General features: G+C 39.6%; 1 protein-coding gene across 1 annotated transcript; it reads right to left on the bottom strand.

The window, feature by feature from the left end:
- Positions 1–528: 528 nt before the first annotated feature.
- LOC121944959 (calretinin-like) lies at positions 529–15,070 on the bottom strand. The gene is made up of 11 exons (XM_042488944.1): positions 14,844–15,070; positions 8,562–8,638; positions 6,799–6,888; positions 5,596–5,676; positions 4,416–4,472; positions 3,783–3,860; positions 3,277–3,332; positions 3,131–3,170; positions 2,366–2,419; positions 1,161–1,232; positions 529–988 (listed from the first exon to the last, which is right to left on the bottom strand). Exons 1-11 carry the CDS (start codon positions 14,935–14,937, stop codon positions 863–865), a joined length of 825 nt encoding a protein of 274 aa, XP_042344878.1. The 5' UTR covers positions 14,938–15,070; the 3' UTR covers positions 529–862.
- Between the last annotated feature and the right edge of the window lie 3,230 nt (positions 15,071–18,300).

The raw sequence follows: 18,300 nt of genomic DNA, 5'->3' as shown, positions 1-18,300 counted from the left end.
AGCAAATGTCAAAATCATGGAAATAGGGCAAACAAGCAACTTAACAAGAAATTGCCCAAAAATCAGCAAGCAATTAGTAAAACAAAATTAAAAAAAATAGAAAAACAAAAGAAAAGTAATAAACCAAAAATAGACTATTGTAAATATAGTTTTATGGACGTTTCTTCCTAGGTTTTTTAATAATATCTAATAATCCCCCCCAGCTAATTTTCAGATAATTTCCTTCTCACCTTTTACTATATTTTTGTAGGAGATTTCTCACCAAGTTGCTTTTTCTGTGTTTTTCGAAGAAAAAAAACATTTTTTTTGAGGTTTCAGAGGATTGCATGCAAGCAAAAGGTGTCTGAACGCAGCGGAAAATTGATGACGATCCAGCAGTTAAAGGCTTAATGCAAATGATTAATTGGGACAAGAATTGTCATTTTATATTTATTCATTCTCAGTAATATCTTTGATAGAACAGTACAAGCCTTGTCAAATAAGAGTAAATCCAATAAAAATAAATAAAATAAATAAACAGATGCTACATAAAACAAGTATATTAAAATCATTGGGAGAGAAACATATAGATATGGGAATAATGTAAAAAATGCATATTAAAAACAGGAAGTCAAATAAATACACAATATTTTCCTGTAGTCATTTCTATGGCTATCTCACTATGGAACTGCATTTTAAGTTCAAAAAAAGAAAAACCTCAGAGGGGTAGAAAGCTAAAATAGCAGGGCCAGCAGTACACTTTGTGCTCTCACAAGCACTTGTTTTCACTCTAAGTGGTGTAGCGAGGTTAAGGGTCACACATGCACCAGGTTACATCAGGAGGTAGGAGGGAGGAGGAAGTGGGGAGATGATGGCAGGGAGCTCACAGCGTGGAGTCCCGGCAGAGGACGATCTCCAGCTCAGTGCGGTACAGCTTCCCTCCGTCAGACAGAGCCATGATGCTCTTCTTGTACCCCATTAGTCCTTTTGAGTCCACGGGGTCCACGTCCTAACAGAAACGGCACGGGCACATAAAATCAATGCATTGACACAAAGTGGTTTACAGATGGTACAAACGTACAGTGCAGAGGCATCTCTGGCAGCTGTTCCATCTCAGCTCTATATTTGGCAAGTAGAAAAGTAACCCGAACTGATCAATCAATGGGCTAACTATTCATTACCATTTTGTTCTTGTCACAGAGGTCCTTCAGCAAAGCATCCAGCTCCTGCTCATCAATGTAGCCGTTACCATCCTGGTGATAGAGACAACACAAGTGGCCTGAATTATACAGAGGAAATGAGAGCATTCTGTGTATGGAGAAGAATAATAGTCAACAGCTGTACAGTTCTCTGATGAAAAGTGTCCACAGGTTCTGTCATTTCCACGCTTCTACTCACTGACTACGTGAGCAGCCGTGCAATGCATTCTGGTGGCTCACTTTTGCGTTTCGAGAGATGGGGAATCCACTCCTCATTTGCATTAAGTTGAATATAAACTACTTCATGCAAATCAGGGGCGTCCAGCATGACTCACTGTCTCCGGAAACTCCTGAAAAACTTTTAAAATAACTGCTGTTCATCTAAAATGAAGACAGATTCAGGAACTGCATGGCTTATTTCTCACCTTAAATTCTTTTCAGAAACAAACACATTCTGTGAACTATTTACATAAGGTTTGAGAAAGCTGTCAAACTAGCTAACATTTCAATTAAAGTCAGAAATGTCCCCAGAAGGGTCTGGGGGTATTCAAAATCATTAAGATTCATCCTCTGAGGCACCATGACTGTCTGCACAAAATTTCATAACAATTAATCAAATAGTTATTGCACTAAAGTGGTGGATAAAAAAAAAAGATAGGTATATGGACAAGGAAAGAGTTTTTTTCCCCATTCTCTATGTCTATTTTTTTGGAAACAACTTATATAGCTCAAGCGACATACGGCCATATGACATGACAAAGACATGAAAAAATGGAAGAATGGAACGATTCAGTAACATGGTAAAAGGATTCTCCATCTACATGTCGCAATGTACTTAACTTTCCTCAAAGATCAAAGCCAACAACACCACTTCTATTAAAAGGTACATTATACAACCTTTTCCACCGTCGCCTTGACTTTTACAACTTTTGACATGGATGTATCTATTTTCATTCATAAAGGGAGTATAAATGAGCCCTCAGAAGAAGTGTTATTAATTGAAATTATGCAATCAATTTACAGGCCATAAATAAGAAGTGTGTGATCCGTCTAGCACAGCCTCATAGAAAATACAGAAATGTTACTTTCTTAAATACTGGACCCTAAAGCAGTAAACAAACACACACTGCGCATTACATAACACAGGATATAAGAAACAAACACACAGACAAACAGGTTGTTTTCACCTTATCGTAGAAGGTGAAGAGAGAGTCAAATTCTTTAACTGTGAGTTGGATGCCCTGTGTAACAGAGAGAGAGAGGGAGCAGGGAAATTGTTAGAAACTGCAGGGTATTTCTAGAGAGCAGTAAAAGCCCCACCAGATACCGAACTGATATTAATCCATGCAGATTATGATAACTGGGTCTAGAGTTGAGTTAATCCTGATCAGACTAATCCTCTGTCAGAAAGGAATTGTTGATCTGCTCTTGCAAGCTACCATGTATGTATACACGGAAACATACATGACAAAATACATGTGGGACATATATGTGCTGTAGATTACTATTGTCCCTGTGCTACAAATGTGCTACATCAAAATGTATTTCCTCAAAAATATTTTTCAACTAAGAATATACTCGAAACTATGCAATAAGATGAGCCTTTTTTATTTTAAGATGCAAATTAACATCATTGATTTAAATTATCATTATTTATTGATTGTTAAATCGAATAAATTCAAGATAAATCTGTTCATAAATCCAAAATACATTAAAAAAATGTTATATACTGTAATATGTTTTTACTAAGGGATTTAATGTAAGCAAACATGCATTAGTGTGAATGTCCCATATGTTAATCGGTACTTTGATGACAAATAATCCTCTTGTCATGAATCCAATAATGTTCTCAATCTCCAATGTTGTCTGACTTTTTATGTCAGAGGGACAGGACTTAAGTTGCCATAGGAGGTGTGATTTTATCCCTAAAAACAATTCAAGTTTAATCTTACTTCAAACTTCAACAGGAAGTTCTCCTGGACGGGCAAGAGCCTGCAGTAAAACAACAAGAAAGGTTTCATCTTGTTGGCATCCTTTAAGAGAGGTTTAAATTTTACACGCAGAGCACAGAGATAATTAAAAGTGGAGACAGACTCACCTCGCCATCTCAGAGAGGCCGAGTTTACCATCACCGTTAAGATCAAACATCCTGAGCTGCACAGAATAAAGAGGATTTATCAAACAGAAAGAAAACAGGAAGTCTAAAAACACCTTCACATACAGCCCTACACTCACATTTTATATGTTAAACATTCAAGAGTGTTTAGACGCCAGCAGGTGAGTGTGTTTGGACCACAGATGGCTGAGTGAAAAGTGATGTTTCAGCACTACATTAAGCTGGAGGTTAAACCCAGACACTTATGTTCAGTATATTAAAACGAAAGCCTTTAGGGAAGTTATTCAGTTACATTATGTAGAAATGAAGCTGCCAAGTACTACATTTTTAACAGATATTAAAAAAAGAAAAAAAGTTTGTCTTTTGTGTCAGTACAACTATAGACATCATTGTTTTGTTTATGTAAATATGGATAATAGAAGAGTCTTGTAGTCATAATGTTGAGTTTGCAGAAGCAAGAAAACCATATTCTGCCTAATGATACTCACAATTGTCTGTGTGTACTCATTGAGCTTCTTTTCATCATAGTTTCTGTTGGCCTTCTTCAGCAGGTCTGACAGGAAACCCTGAAGAGGGAGAAAACTACTGGTGATCACATGATATGATGCTTTTCAAATATCAAGTTTAAAGTTATCTATTGTCAAATGAACTACAAATGCATGCTCAGTCACCGCCACTACACAAGTCTGGGTCACAGACTCCCTCCAACAGTATAACTTTTAACCTTCGGACTGCTATAGGACACCCCAGAAAAACATATACAACGGTAAAAACAGAGAGAGAAAGAGCCTAGATATAGGAATATATAGTAGTAAAAGTTTAAATAAAGGATAAAATGTAACTAATACAATATGAAGCAAGTGTATCAGTTGTTTTTGCAAACGTAAGGTAATGTTTTTTTTTTAAAGGCACTATGTGATTTTGTTTTTCACATTAGTGAGAATTTTAAACTGAAAGCATGATACACGTGCAGAATCAGCAGAGACACCACTAACACTGTTTCTTTTCTTCGCTGTGAGAGTGCTGTATTGTTGTAAGAACAGCTGAGTTTTTAGCATGTACTGTAAAAGATTTTACATTAATCCACTGTAGCTTGCAGAGTTTGATGTGTTGTGTTTTACCTTCAACTCATTCGACTCAATGTACCCACTGCGGTCAGTGTCATACCTCCGCCAGGCCTGCAGGAGAAGAGCAATGAAGTTACAGTAGCTTTTAAATAACATCTGTGCTACTTTAACCACAATTATCAGTTAAAAAAACCCCAAACACTATCTACAGAAAAAAAGACAATAAAGAGAAAAGACAGAGGGAAAAGGGTGTCATTTGATATAAATGCAAGGTTTGTCAAAGCCCTTAGCAAAGATGGATACCTAAACCCCTCCAGCACTCCCCTGCAGAAAGCTGTGCTCCATTCATAATGTATGCTCTGTCTGAGAATAGCTTTAACACAGAGCGGCCTGAACATCACACCACTGAAAATCCTACTCAGCGCGAGTACACCAAGTGTGTGTATGTGTGTTATTTTCAATCACAGTGGACCAGATGTTCAATGCCTCACCATTTTCTCTCTAATTAATTCAACATATGCAGAAGTGTGGGTCAAATATAATGTTGTGTACTTGCTGACAAGGCATTTAAACACATGCATGAAAGTCTGTTGAAAGGTCTTACTATTTCTGATTCAGACTGATAAGAAACCTATTTAAGACTGGAGCTTATGTTTGGTGTGGTAATATTGTTACACTGACAAAGCTAATATATGGAAGAACTGTGAATTTAGTCCATTTATGTCAAATAAGACAGTTTAAGTCAGATTTATACTCTCAAGGATGAACAAAATCTTAAACACAACACAGTCTCCAGCACAACTTCCAACATTTCTGACAATGTTTTAATTCCAGACACGTCTTCAAGGCGGTAAATAAACATATTACACAATTATTGGACTGTTTCCACAAGAAACAGGCATTCTAAAATTGCAGGGAAAGAAAAGGCGTCGCTGGGCAGCTGAACATGTGTCGCACAGGATGAGCTGTGACAGCACTACTGACTTGAATCATTTGTGGGGAAATTTCACAGCAGTGAGTTAAGCAGTTAGTCAGCGAGGAATGTTTTATAACAGAAACAGAGAAAGAAAAAGGCTAACTTTTGGGGCTGTCCAATACAAAATCCAAATTCTTTACCATCATTAAACTAAATTAGTTTTGACAAGTGTGAGAGCTTGGCAGAACAGATCAAATATATGGAGTTATATAACGAGTAGTCATTGAGGTAGACAGACACAAATACATACAAACTTACAGCCATAAACTCGGCGCTTGATCCCACAAACTCTCTGAAACAGAGCAGGAAGTTTTCCTCTGTTGGCAGAAGCTGAGCCAACTACAGAGAGGATGACAAAGACACAGAACTATTATCATCGGTTGTGGCTCAGAGGTAGAGCTGGTCGTCCTCTAATCAAAAGGTCAGCGGTTTGATCCCCAGCTCCTCCGGTCAACATGTCGAAGTATCCTTTGGTAAGATACTGAACCCTAAATTGCCCCAAATGCCGCATCATTGAAGTGTGAGTTTGTGTGAATGATTACTGAGTAGCAGGTGGCATTTTGTACGGTAGCCTCAGTCACCAGTGTGTGAATGGGTGAATGTGACATGTAGTGTTAAAGTGCTTTGAGTGGCCAATAGGACTAGAAAAGCGCTATACAAGTACTGTCCATTTTACCACTAACCATTCAAGAGACCTATATTTTATGTTAATGGTTTAGATTTATGAAGACAGGAAACACTAAAAACATAGGCTTTATTTAACAGTAGTTATATTTATTAATATTTTTTGGCATTTTTTAATTAAATTTGATAGGTTGAAAGTTAAAGAAAAAAAATATAGGGACAGAGAGAGGGGGATGACATGTAACAACGACTGGAGTTAAACCAGGGACATTGTGGATACACTGAATGTGTCAACCATTAGACCACCATAGAAAACCCCAGTAATGAATCCTAAAACCAAGTAATCCTTTTGCATTTCAGCACCTACCGTTCCCTCATCTCAAAGTCAATGTGTTTTTTGAATGGCTTTCTGGTTAGAGGCCTGAAATAAAGTCTGTGGTTATCACAAGCTTAAGAGAGGTTCACGTTTTGTTTAACAACATAAAATAAATCAGTAAATACCCCACTGTGAAATTTCAAGTTTTTATGTGTCCTAAAAATGACGTTTGCTAACAAGTGGCTAATGAGTCTACAGAATGTCATCAATAGTATAGTTTGTTTTAGCCTAGCAATAGCTTTGTACTTCAGGCGAATGAATTTAGGCTTCAGAAATCCTGAAAGTTGTTTTAATTTGTGAAGATTATCTTGCTGAATAAAATGTGTAAGTGTCATAAATTTTTGTTTACCACAGAGCTTATTTTCTGCAATGATCCAAAATCCAATGGAAAAATCCTGTCTGCTTTTTGATGAGAGAACAAGGGTAATGTCATCGCTGGGGCAGCTGTTTTCAGTTCTTACCTCGGACATCTCAATTTTCCCATCAGAATTCTTGTCAAAGTTGGCCATGAACTCCTTCATCTTTTCTTTAAATGCAGTATGTGTAGGATCCTGCAACCACAACAAATCACAGCACAAAAAGACGTATGATATTAATGGTGTATTTTACAATTTTTTCATTTTTAAAATTGGAATTAATATTCTCAAAACATGTGCAAACCTCCAAACAACTGGGCGCTTATTAACAGATATGAATCTCTCATTCCTTCCAGCAAAGTGCAAATGCCTCAGCACATCTGTGCAAATGAGTAAGTACAATTGTAAACAGTTTGCACAAGTACCAATTGACTATGTCTTGCTTTTTGGTCAAATAGTTGTAAGCTCCAAAACATAATTTCAAGGCATAATTTCATTGTGTAAGTCATCACATGCACAGCAGTCCATTCAATTGTCAAAATCTGCCAGGCATATATATTATATATACCATGAATAACACCACAGTAATATGGATCCCCTGGAACATCTGCTGAATTGGTAAATTACCTGTCAGGTGAAACGTGAACTTGACTAATGCAGGGGGAGTCTCCCACATCTCAGATCATCAATCACACATTATGTCAAGTTCCCTGACAGATGCCACCCATGTGTATGAATGTTGCCAAACATGTGCAGAGCTTGATAACAGCAGAATCGGTAATTTCTGAACATGGAGGAATGTGGCCAGGTATCTTAACTTTGTAGGCTATAGATTACTTTTCTGGTTTTTGCATTGATGTGTTTTTGTTTTACAGCATGTTGTGCTGTGTACATTTTCTGTTTATTGTGATGTACATATTACTTTACACAGGATACTATACACAAGGGTAGTAGCAGTAGCAGTGTGTGTGCAATGTGTGATGTGAAACCTTGTACTGTTGAAATCGTCATTTCAGTTTTATACACAATTGTATGATCTAGTACAGTAATCAGTCAGTGTCAATGAAGAAATGGGCCAAAAAGAGTGAAATGTGTGTGGATACTAACAAAACATCTAAACATTTGACCTGGAGGAAAATACATGTTTCCGAGGATAAAGAAGGCATGACACACCTTGCTGTCCCTCTGAACGGCTAGTACTTGTTGCCTTGGTTGGTTGGATTGGTAAGGCGTTGGCCAGTCAGAAGCAGAGGAAGGCAGAGTAGGGCAGGTCATGCCTTCGTCCATTCTTGGAAACACAAATTTGCATCCTGGAGACACCAATTGTAGCGGGAGCTACCACAGCAATGGTTTTGAGTATTTCACCCATGGATGTATTAAAAGAATTGGATATTGGGTTGAACGCGGGGCTGCTCATTGGTACATGAAGCCAAAATGGTTCAACTGCCACATATTAAAATACCCAGATAACCCAGGAATGATCGGCACTACGTCACTGAGCGCGTGCATCACAAAGGGTGTGCGGCTGAGTGTGGCCTGAGTGGCCAGCCAAAGGGTTAACTTCCAGTTTAGAGTTTCTAAATGTTAGCACATCCTGATAGTGAAAAAAAGATGGTAGGATAGTAAAGATAGTGAAGTCATTCCGCAGGGGTCGTGACACTCAAAAAAGTTTATCCACTAATTTATAGACGTCTCTTTTGCCATGTAAGTCAATGACATCACGTGACAATCTAATTACACTCTACCCCAGCTGTCATACAATCCATGTTTTATTTTGTCAAATGCTGGATTGAAGGTGGACTGAAGGATCTGTTACGGATGTGGTCTGCTTTGTGTGAATATATTGAAGTATTGGTGCACATACTCACCACGCCTGCCCCTCGTCTCGCAGTCTCCAGCTCTTTGAAGAAGTTCTCCAGCTCCTTCCCCTCAATGTAACCGTTTCCTACAGAGCACCAGAGGAACTTAATTAGTTTGGCACAAATGATGTTATAAAACTTTTAAGCTGCCTGAAGCTTTGTTGACTGTTTAAAAGTTTGATTAAAGGCTGTGGATGTGGATGAAAGATTAAAGGTCAACAGGGGTCTTTAAATTTTGGAACAGTGGCCAAACCTCAAATGCTATTCTGGTCTCAAATCGTCTGTATTTGCATCCAAGTGGGCAGCAAACTGTAAAGAGCTTATTTGGACTACATACAGAACACACACATGCTTACAGCTGTTCTGTTGCATACAGTTGTTTCGTAGAGTATTTGGTTGGTTGAGCCCCAAAATCAGTGCACATGTCAATATTCATGTCTTCAATGAAACTTACAACACTGTGAAATAAGACAAATTATCACATCATCTCTACACAACTGAAGACTTTTAATTTTGATGAACTGAAGGCATGCCACACAAAATCAAGCTTGCAATGAGAGAAAATTCTCACTCATGTATCCCGTGCCAAATTGGCCTTTCTGGATTGTGGAGAATAAGTGATGTGCTGCAGCAGGGAAAAGAAAAACAACCCACAAGAGTCCATTGTAGCTGGCGTGTAAGCAGTATAATGAGTTTTCTTGCCTAAGAGGGTGGAAGTGTGCAGTCAGACTAGTGCTTATTGGGGCATTCTGTCCCTGCGTTTGGATTTGTAAGTCGTCTGTCAGTCACATGACCGGGATAATTTTAATACAATAATTTACTCCACTGGTTTCTCTGCAAGTCAGAGGGTAACATATAGGACATTCAGAGCTCTCTTTTTAATCATAAGAATGAGTCCCATCTGTCTAAAATCCAAGCAGGGATTGCAGGGTTCGTGCCTTATTATCGTACATAAATAAAATTGTTACTTCAATTCAGAATAAAACACAGATGTACAGAATAAAATGCAGAGATTCACCCTGCCCCACCTCCCTCTTCATCTCTTAATCTCTTATCCTCTCATCTCTTTTCCTTTCTGATCACCTCCCCTCCTCCTCCTTTCGTCTCCCTGCCCAGATTCATTTGCACATAGTATTTGATAGGTGCTCCATGTCACCATCTGTGCTTTGGTTGAGCTGCTGTTTTAGATACTGTATAAACATATCACTGCTGGGACACAAAGCTTTGGGTGTGGGAACACAAAGCAGGACGACCCAGCAAACTAAAGGTGACATTCATCTTCAATTCAACTCCATTTTGCTTTCAAACAACCTGATAAGTTCTTATCATCTGTTAACGTTCAAACTGAGAGACAGACGGATTATCCCTCATTAGCCAAACAATCAGCTTCTGCAGCAAAGATGAAGGATGAAAAATCATCACCAAGAAATTCCGCAAATAAAATTATTATATCTAGATCTGCAATTTCAAATGACTTTGAGTGCTACATTGTTAGTTTTGCTGGTTTGAACCCAGCAGTTAAACAAGATTGAGCACAGTAATCCCTCAGTATATCACTGTCTATACAGGCTGCTCTCATGCTCTGTTTGCCAGTTTTCCTACTGAAAGCCATGCACCAAAATTCGTATATATATACATTTCTGTAAAACTCATATTTGTATTTGTATTGACATTTGGGAAGGCTGCAGTCGACCAATGCAGGTGTAAACAAGGAAGCAGGTCCAAGAAGGAGGTAGGCTGGGGCGTTGGATGGGTCACAAAACATAACCTTTGTCCAGGACTATCCCTAGGAGACTGGTGTTGGGAACTGTGTGAACTTTGAGTGAAACTAGAGTCATTTTCAGGTATGTCATTATGTTTCTCTGTGTAACCTTAACCGTCATACCTTAATGTCTTTTGTGGGACACCTATACATAGGAAATCAAATAAACCGTTGTGTAAGGATATACGGTTCTGTACCACCCACGCACCAAACACTGTCTGTCAGAAGCTACAATCTGGACATTAGCAATATCTACTAAATCACTACATCTTTACACCCTTGTCTTTACACTTCAGTCTCAGAAAAGTTTACGTTTGGCTAAGAAAAAAAAAACCAAATATGAACATTCTGTTCAGCAATGAAAAAATGTCATCTTGTTCAATATGCTACATACTGATGTGATGCAGGGACAATGTATGCAAAGAGCCACTCTGATAGTCTGGCCAAACTGATTGTATATTGTAGTGTTTTCATCTTTCATCCATGCCTTTAATTATAGGACATGACCAATAAATACAAAGCCCCATTATTTGAAAACTAAATTTACAAATTTGAACACAAACTTCCCACCTTATGACCAAGCGGCAACCTCCGAGGCTGAAAAAATGATGCCAACGTGGAAGTGCCATAAACTGCAGTTCCTGAAATAGCCACTTGAGGCTGGCTCCAGAAGCCAGTCAATCCCAAAAGACCGTGTTAAAATGTCCAACTTTGCAGCAGAAATAAACATGTTTACAGCCTGGTACAAAAAAACGCTTGTGGTCTCTATAACTAATTTTAAAATTCGTGGCAACTGCATGGGGGATGAATTCTCTCATAACTTACTCATATACATTGTATTAGGGCTTAACATTATAGATATTCAAGGGCAGGGACACTTTGAGTGACAGGTAGTCTATGAGGCATAGCTATAGTCCATGAGTCACATCCACCCCTTGCTTCTCCAAAGCTTTCGACTCTAAAAACTCCAAGATGCTATCAGAAATGTCAAACTAGATGCTTTAAAACAGGAGTCAACCAATAGGTGATTTCACGGAAGTTACGTCCATTATTTTACAGTCCATGCTCGTGACTGGTGACTCAGCAGTTTGCTGCATCTGTCCTGTTTGGCTGGCCCTTTAGAGCTGCATCTGCAGCACACGGTGCACACAGTGGTGGGTAGGACTACAGGTCAGCCCCTTCAAATATGCATGTATTTGAATGTGTTGTTTCTTCAAGGACATGGAGTCAAATCAAGTTCTGACTGACTAAAAGTTTACTCTGTTTGAAAAGAAAAGATTTTCTAGTAATCTGAATGAATTTTAATCTACTACATAACTGGTAATTAAATACAGTAAAGAGTAACACAGGTCGGGAAAGCAAGGAAGAATTAATCTATGATGAAGTCTGAATGTGTTCAAACCGTGTTACTTGTAAAAGCCCTCATAAGTAACTGTGCTCTCAGTTCACTGGGGCTCACTGCCAGAGTTCAGTTGAGATACAAATCTCAGCTGCCACATGGAGCGCACCACTGCACACAGCATACTGAGCAGATGCAGCCCTCGACTTCCCAAAACATTTTCAAACACAGCTCAACGCTGATTGCTCAATGGCACATCAGAAACAATCCAGCTGCCTAACGCATAATGACTGAAAACAGCAAAAATTGTCATGCAAAAAACACTTTTACTCGTTATGTGGACAGAAAAGCCCACACGAGTTTGAAGACTGGGGGAAAATCAGTGCACACATTCTTCAACTGGCTGAGGGCCTCAGTTGTTTGTTTGTTCATTTGTTTGTTGTCCTCGTGTTCCCTGCAGCCAACAGAAGCTACGGTCCAGTCAGCCACTGCTGTGCAGCAGTTGTGGTCAACAAAACAACCTGTTGCTGCCTTGATGCCGCTTTAGCGAGACAAAAGGCCATCACCAACACATCCACAGATTTTTTTTTAGACTGTGTGGACAGAAGATTGTTTACTTTGAGTGAGACTCTTGTGATGACGCACAAGTCTCTATTGCCCTCATTCGTTATTTTCCATTTGACTGATTTATTTTACCAGAAGGCGGCAATCCTTTGAAACATGTTGTCAAACTAAGGAAGGGCTTTTCTTGTGGAAGTAATTAGCTACAATTTCTTCACCCTCATTACCAAGAGTGTGGCGCCCTTGAGCAGAGCACTCAATCCCAAAACTTCTGTGCTGGAGCTGCTTGAAGACAATGGTTTAGAAAAATCCATTGCAATTGTCCAGGCTGGAGAAGTTCTGGATCATAGCTGTTGATCAGCTGAGCATTTACACTATCTGCTTTTTCTGTTGTTACATACAATGACATACTTGTTGCAAGTATGCTTTCTTTATTGTATGATCACCTGTAAATAAGAATTGCTTTTGTCACCTTGGAATGAGCAACATATATCTATATAGGGAGCAGGTCCTCGTTTATGGAGATCATGTTTCTAGAGTAGCCCAGAAAGGACAAACCAAACACTGGCTCCTGATAAACACCTTTCAAAAACTGTTGCAACTGTAAATAATGAATAAATAATGTGACCATATTTTGATCTATCACGACTATAGTCACAGTTAAGGTTGGATGTTTAGGGTCAAAGTGCGGCTAACCAACCTGTCAGTAGGAAACAGGACACAGTGTGACAGTTTTGTAGGATGCTTCAGTGCTGTCAGGCTCAACCATTTGATGATATTGTGAGTTTATTGGACAGGGTGTATAAAGGCTTTAACAATAGAGGTCAGAGCTCGATGTGAATGGCTTCACAAAATAATCCCTCAATGTGCAACATGAAAATTACTAAAACTGGAGTGGCTCATAGTGAGACAGGGAACAATGCTCTGCGGCAGTTTGGCTGCTGGGACATTTTCCAACCAAGAACATGGCGACCTTCTTACCTGAGACTCGCTGCTTGGAGGAATCCAGAAGAGTGTTTAACCACTGTTACATTGGATGTTTAGTAACTGTATACAGTACAGTATAGAACAATTCATATTCCTTTTACCTAACAATACTAATCAAAGAGCCAAACTTACTTGCACATTAAGATTTTATTGATGACCTGTTTATAAAATATGATGCATTGTTATCAGGGATACGTTCACTATCAATTACTCTGCTGATTATTTTTGGTCCATAGTTATAGAAAAGATTTTTTTAAAAATCACAATTCTCCCAAAGCCCAGCTTGACACATTAAAATTGCTTGTGGTGTCCGACCAATAGTTAAAACTGGAGGATATTCAGTTTAATAGTATATCAGACAAAGAAAACCGGATGAGAAAACCAGATCATTTTTGGCATTTTTACTTAAAAACATGTCTCGCTGACTGACTGATGTTTTAAAATGTGGGACACAATTAAACAATTAACAAAATAGTTGATCAACAACTGACGAATCAGTTAAACGTTTCAGCCATAATTGCTATAGCTCAGTCTACATGACAGTATGAAGGATAGTTCACCTCAGCTCCATCTTGGCTAACTACGACACTGAATAGCTGCTTATATTAAAATATCAGAAACAACAATCCATCATTACATAACAATCACGGGCACCTCCCACCTGCACAACAAATACTTTCACTTTTTCCTATTTAATTTTATATTAATAGTTATTAAAAACAATTAAAAACTGCAATGCAACGCAACACACACACACACACACAAATACACACACACACACACACTCACACACACACACACACACACACACACATCTCATACACACACACACGCACACACACACACAAACACACACACACGCACACACACACAAAACACACACACACACGCACACACTCATCCCTCCACTTCATTCCCAGTAAGCTCTCAGAATCAGAAGCTCCTCCCAACAAACTCCAGCAGAAAACACCCTTCATCCTCTTCTCTCTCTCACCTTTTCACCCCCCTCCCTCTCTTGTCCCTCATCCTTTGCATCCCTTTATCCTTCCCTCCCCCATCTCTCCTTCACTTTCTCTTTCTCTCTCCCTTTCAGCTCCCTCCCCCCTCATCCTCTCCTCCATCCTTCTGTCTGTAACTTAACTCTGATAGAGTCTTACTTCATTTCTCTCATCAGAGTCTAAAAACCATAGCAGATGACTCATTTAAATCAGAAAATGCAGCAGCTCACAACAGTTATTATAACACAGGGTGTTACAGTAAAGCCATCAGAGCATTAATCACTCATTACTGAGTGGTTCCTAGTAAAACACACGATGTATTTAAAAAACAAAATCAAGCAGCCTACATTTGAAAAATTGACAGTGAAATAAAAATACATATCCGATATAGTCGTAATCATCTGCAGTTATTTCGAGCAAATATGTTCTTTTCATACAGAAGTTTGTGATATTGGGTTTTTTTTTTTATTAAAATATAACAGAAAAAGAATTAAACTCACTGGAAACAAAATTTTTGTAACATCATTAATAAAAAACCTGATTTTCTAATAACACACCCTCCCTAGAATTGCATATTGAGCGTCTAATAAAGACTAATTGATGACTCAATTAATGGAACAGCGATCAGAGTGGTGCGCACTGACCGTCTGTGTCAAAGTGTTTCCAGATGTCGATAAACTGCGTGGCGGTGATCTCAGCCAGGTGCAGATGGGGCGGCTGCTGTGCTTGAGTTGCCATCTCCGCAGTTTCTGCCTCCTGTTTGTCGAGTGTTGTAGTTAGAGGTAAACTTTTCCCGGTGTGGAGCTCCTCGGCACTGTGGGCAGCTCCTTCTCAGCTGAGGCTTTTAAACCCCCCGTGGCGCCCGCGCTCCTCCTGCCCGCCACACGGGGCGCTTTCAGCATGAGGAGAGCCTGCAGGCAGGAGACCAATTACAGGAGGAGGAGGAGGAGGAAGGCTCTCTTGGGCTTTGCATATGAGTTACCATTAACTGCTGTCCAGGCTGCTGGTTTGATAGGAGGATCATTATACATCATCCAATCCTGCTGCTCTCATGAGGAGAGAATCACATCAAACAATTTTATCCTTGCAGCGGGGCGCCCTGCTGGCTCCACTGGATCTTGTAGTATCCATGTCATCCCTGTCTCTTCCAATAATGCCACGGCTCTCATCAAATGCAGCCTGAACAGATTAAATATCCCATCCCAGTGGCCCCAACACCTCAGCAGGAGGCAAAACAGTATGTGCAGCGGTGTGCATCTCATGCTCCAGTGAGGGCAGCATTTCCTTTTTCACTGTCTGCTGAGTTTTGATTTTACCCTCCAAGGAAGAAGAAAGGGACTGAAGCACAGCGATCACTTTACAGCCTTTGATTGTGCAAACAGAGGAACGTTTCAGCACCACTGTGTCATCATCAGAGTCAAAAAGGTCAAAGACAAACAGGCACACATGTAGTCAACCCACATCAGGTGAGCAGTTCACATTGAATAATTGGTAGGACAGGATTTCAAATCTATTGGACAACACACAAGTGGGTGGTGCCATTGTCAGTGCCACACCCCATGCACCACAAGCTCATCAGGATCAAAGAGACATATCTCTAAAAGTTACAAACAGTACAAAATATAACTTTAACAAATACAGAACATTAATGGTTCAGGTTCTGCAAACAATCACAGGAAACAGGACAAATTCAGGTCATTTAAGACAAAGCGCTAAAATCAGTGTGAATCCAGTAAGCCTCTCTGCAGAGCTGTGAGTTAACAATGTCACCACCTCTAGGAGAGGGTGACCCTTCTTCTATTCCCCAGAACTTTAATGTATAGCCGCAAAGCCATGGTTAGCCTGTGTATAGTCCATGTTTTGTGTGCGTAATGCAGTTTTGTGTTCAGAAATACAAGTCTTTACAGCTCTTTTTGTTTGTCCAACATAAACTAGGATTTTACCTATCAGATGTCATAGAAGAAACTACACCCTCCCATCATTCTTATACTCTCAGCCTTCACACCCTCTATTATTCTTCCTGGCCTGCAGAGGTCAGACGAGCACTCAGTCTCGTTGGCCAATTGAACCCACACTTGGCGTAAATCCAAGCAGCAGCAGCAGTGGCAGTTGTATGGCCACTAAATCACCTGCACGCCTTTTGTTCATTCTGCAGGATGAGCCATACGCTCCTCCTATCTTTTTCTCATCTTCCCGTCCTACTGTGGTGCATCTCTCCTCTCTGGTTTGGTCCCCACGAGCTGGTTTGAAGGAGGGGTGCTGTGGGTGGGGGGAGGGGGTTCCGAGGAGCGGATGCAGAAGGAAAAGCAGACACTTTATCTCCTCCCTGCAGAGCTGTGTGCCACCGATCAGAGAGAAACGGGAGAAAACAAACAGAGAGAGTTAGAGAGTGCAGATAATAAGCGCATGTGTGTAGGATGAGTGCATATGTACAACTAATGTATGTGTATGTGGAAAAGACAGAAAGAGAGAGGAGGGAAAACAGTCAGAGTAGGGGGAGATATTTATAGAAACTCCCATTGTAAAGCCTAAACTGTATGAATAATAATTAGATAATTTATAGGGTTTGTTGGCAGAGCTCTAAGCACTCTGTTGAAAGTGCTGGAGGTGAAGTGATGGGCTGAATTATAGAGAGGTGTGAGGCATGAGAAAGCTGCAATGATGGATGAGGGACAAAGATGTTAATGGATCTCTGATCACCTTTCAGATGGAAAAGTGCCATGTGGATATGAGCATGCACACTCATTAACTTACACATAAATGTGCTGCACACACATATGGGCACATACCCACTTCACAGGGGGGGCAGCCGATGTGGTGTTGGCTTTGCATGCTTGTTATACATTTCATGGATTGGAGATTATGGATAATTATGCAATCCTGTTAATGCTGTATTAAAATATTTTATGAAATTTAGATTAGCTGAAAATGGCTAAATCATGGTAATTAACATGGAGCGAGAAAGCAGGATGAGTAAATTTTGCAGCAGCAGGTGTTTAAGAGGCTTTTCAGTACACTTTGATTTAATTTTCCAAAATGCAACGAATGGAGCATCTTTGGTGTTACGCAGAATTATGCAGGATCAAGTGCACAAATCCTGTTCGGGTCTCTGCATAAAATGAACAGATTACTTTAAAGGAACAAAATGATAACCTATTGTCAGAGTACAGACTTTATAGTGCTCATTCTCAGGGCAAATGAAACTGAATGAACTATATTCTCATTAAATAAAGATGGACTAGTTAGTTACTGCAGGTTGAAGTGGTGGGTTAATGGTTTTTGTTATGGATGATTATTACCTCCAGTGTCTGCTGCTGATTCACATCAATCCTGCGCGAATCAATGAAAGCCATTCCACCTACACTCTCTCTGCATCTTCTATTTAGTATCCCAGATTACAGTCAGAGCTTAAATAGTTAATATAATTGGATTGTCCATGTGTGGATATTAAAGTATAATTGGCATCTATGTTGCAACAAATGAATAAATAAAGCTTTGTGTTTTCAGTGTCTCTAAAAACTAAAGCTGTTTTGTCATAAAGCCTCCAAGGATGAGCCTCCTGTTCCTTTTCCTACAGACACTGACGCTAATCCTAAAGAAGTAACTTTTTTTCGTTCAAAGAACTCAACACAGATTTTAACCTTTTGAGAAGCCAGAGTAAGGCAAGCCATTGCCAAAGGTTAAGTTTATATTATTTGCTTCTTTTTGAGGTTTATATAATAAGACATTTGAAAAATGTGGAAGCCCAAACATATCCTTAAACATTAGCGTCTTCTAAATGATACAACTGCCTTCCTTTCATAAATGTATCATACTGCTCACCTCCTCTTATCAACAGTGAGAAAAACTAAGTCCTGTACACTGATACATATCTCACAAAATGAGTGTCTTAAACATTCACTACCTTACTACTGTCTCTAAACACTGTGTGTGTGTGTGTGTGTGTGTGTGTGTGTGTGTGTGTGTGTGTGTGCGTGCGTGTGTGTGGCCGAACAGCAGCTGCCCGGTGAGCCCCTCACTGATGTTTGCGTGCACATTACCTCCAGTATGCAGTCATGGTTGAATCTCTCTGTGCCTCATTCTGATATCTGATCGACCAAC

The sequence above is a fragment of the Plectropomus leopardus genome, chromosome 1 (genome assembly GCF_008729295.1).
Source record: "Plectropomus leopardus isolate mb chromosome 1, YSFRI_Pleo_2.0, whole genome shotgun sequence".
NCBI lineage: Eukaryota > Metazoa > Chordata > Actinopteri > Perciformes > Serranidae > Plectropomus > Plectropomus leopardus.
The sequence above is the reverse complement of the archived record's forward strand: the minus strand, read 5'-3'. Positions and strand labels throughout refer to the sequence as shown.

What these genes read in the sequence shown, in the direction of transcription:
- LOC121944959 (XM_042488944.1), bottom strand. Translation starts at nt 14,937, where the DNA reads ATGGCAACTCAAGCACAGCAGCCGCCCCATCTGCACCTGGCTGAGATC. An exon ending in TTGAGTCGAATGAGTTGAAG is followed by an intron (nt 3,861 to 4,415) that starts GTAAAACACAAC and finishes CTCCCTCTTCAG; the next exon opens with GGTTTCCTGTCAGACCTGCT. An exon ending in TCTTCACCTTCTACGATAAG is followed by an intron (nt 1,233 to 2,365) that starts GTGAAAACAACC and finishes CTCTATCACCAG; the next exon opens with GATGGTAACGGCTACATTGA.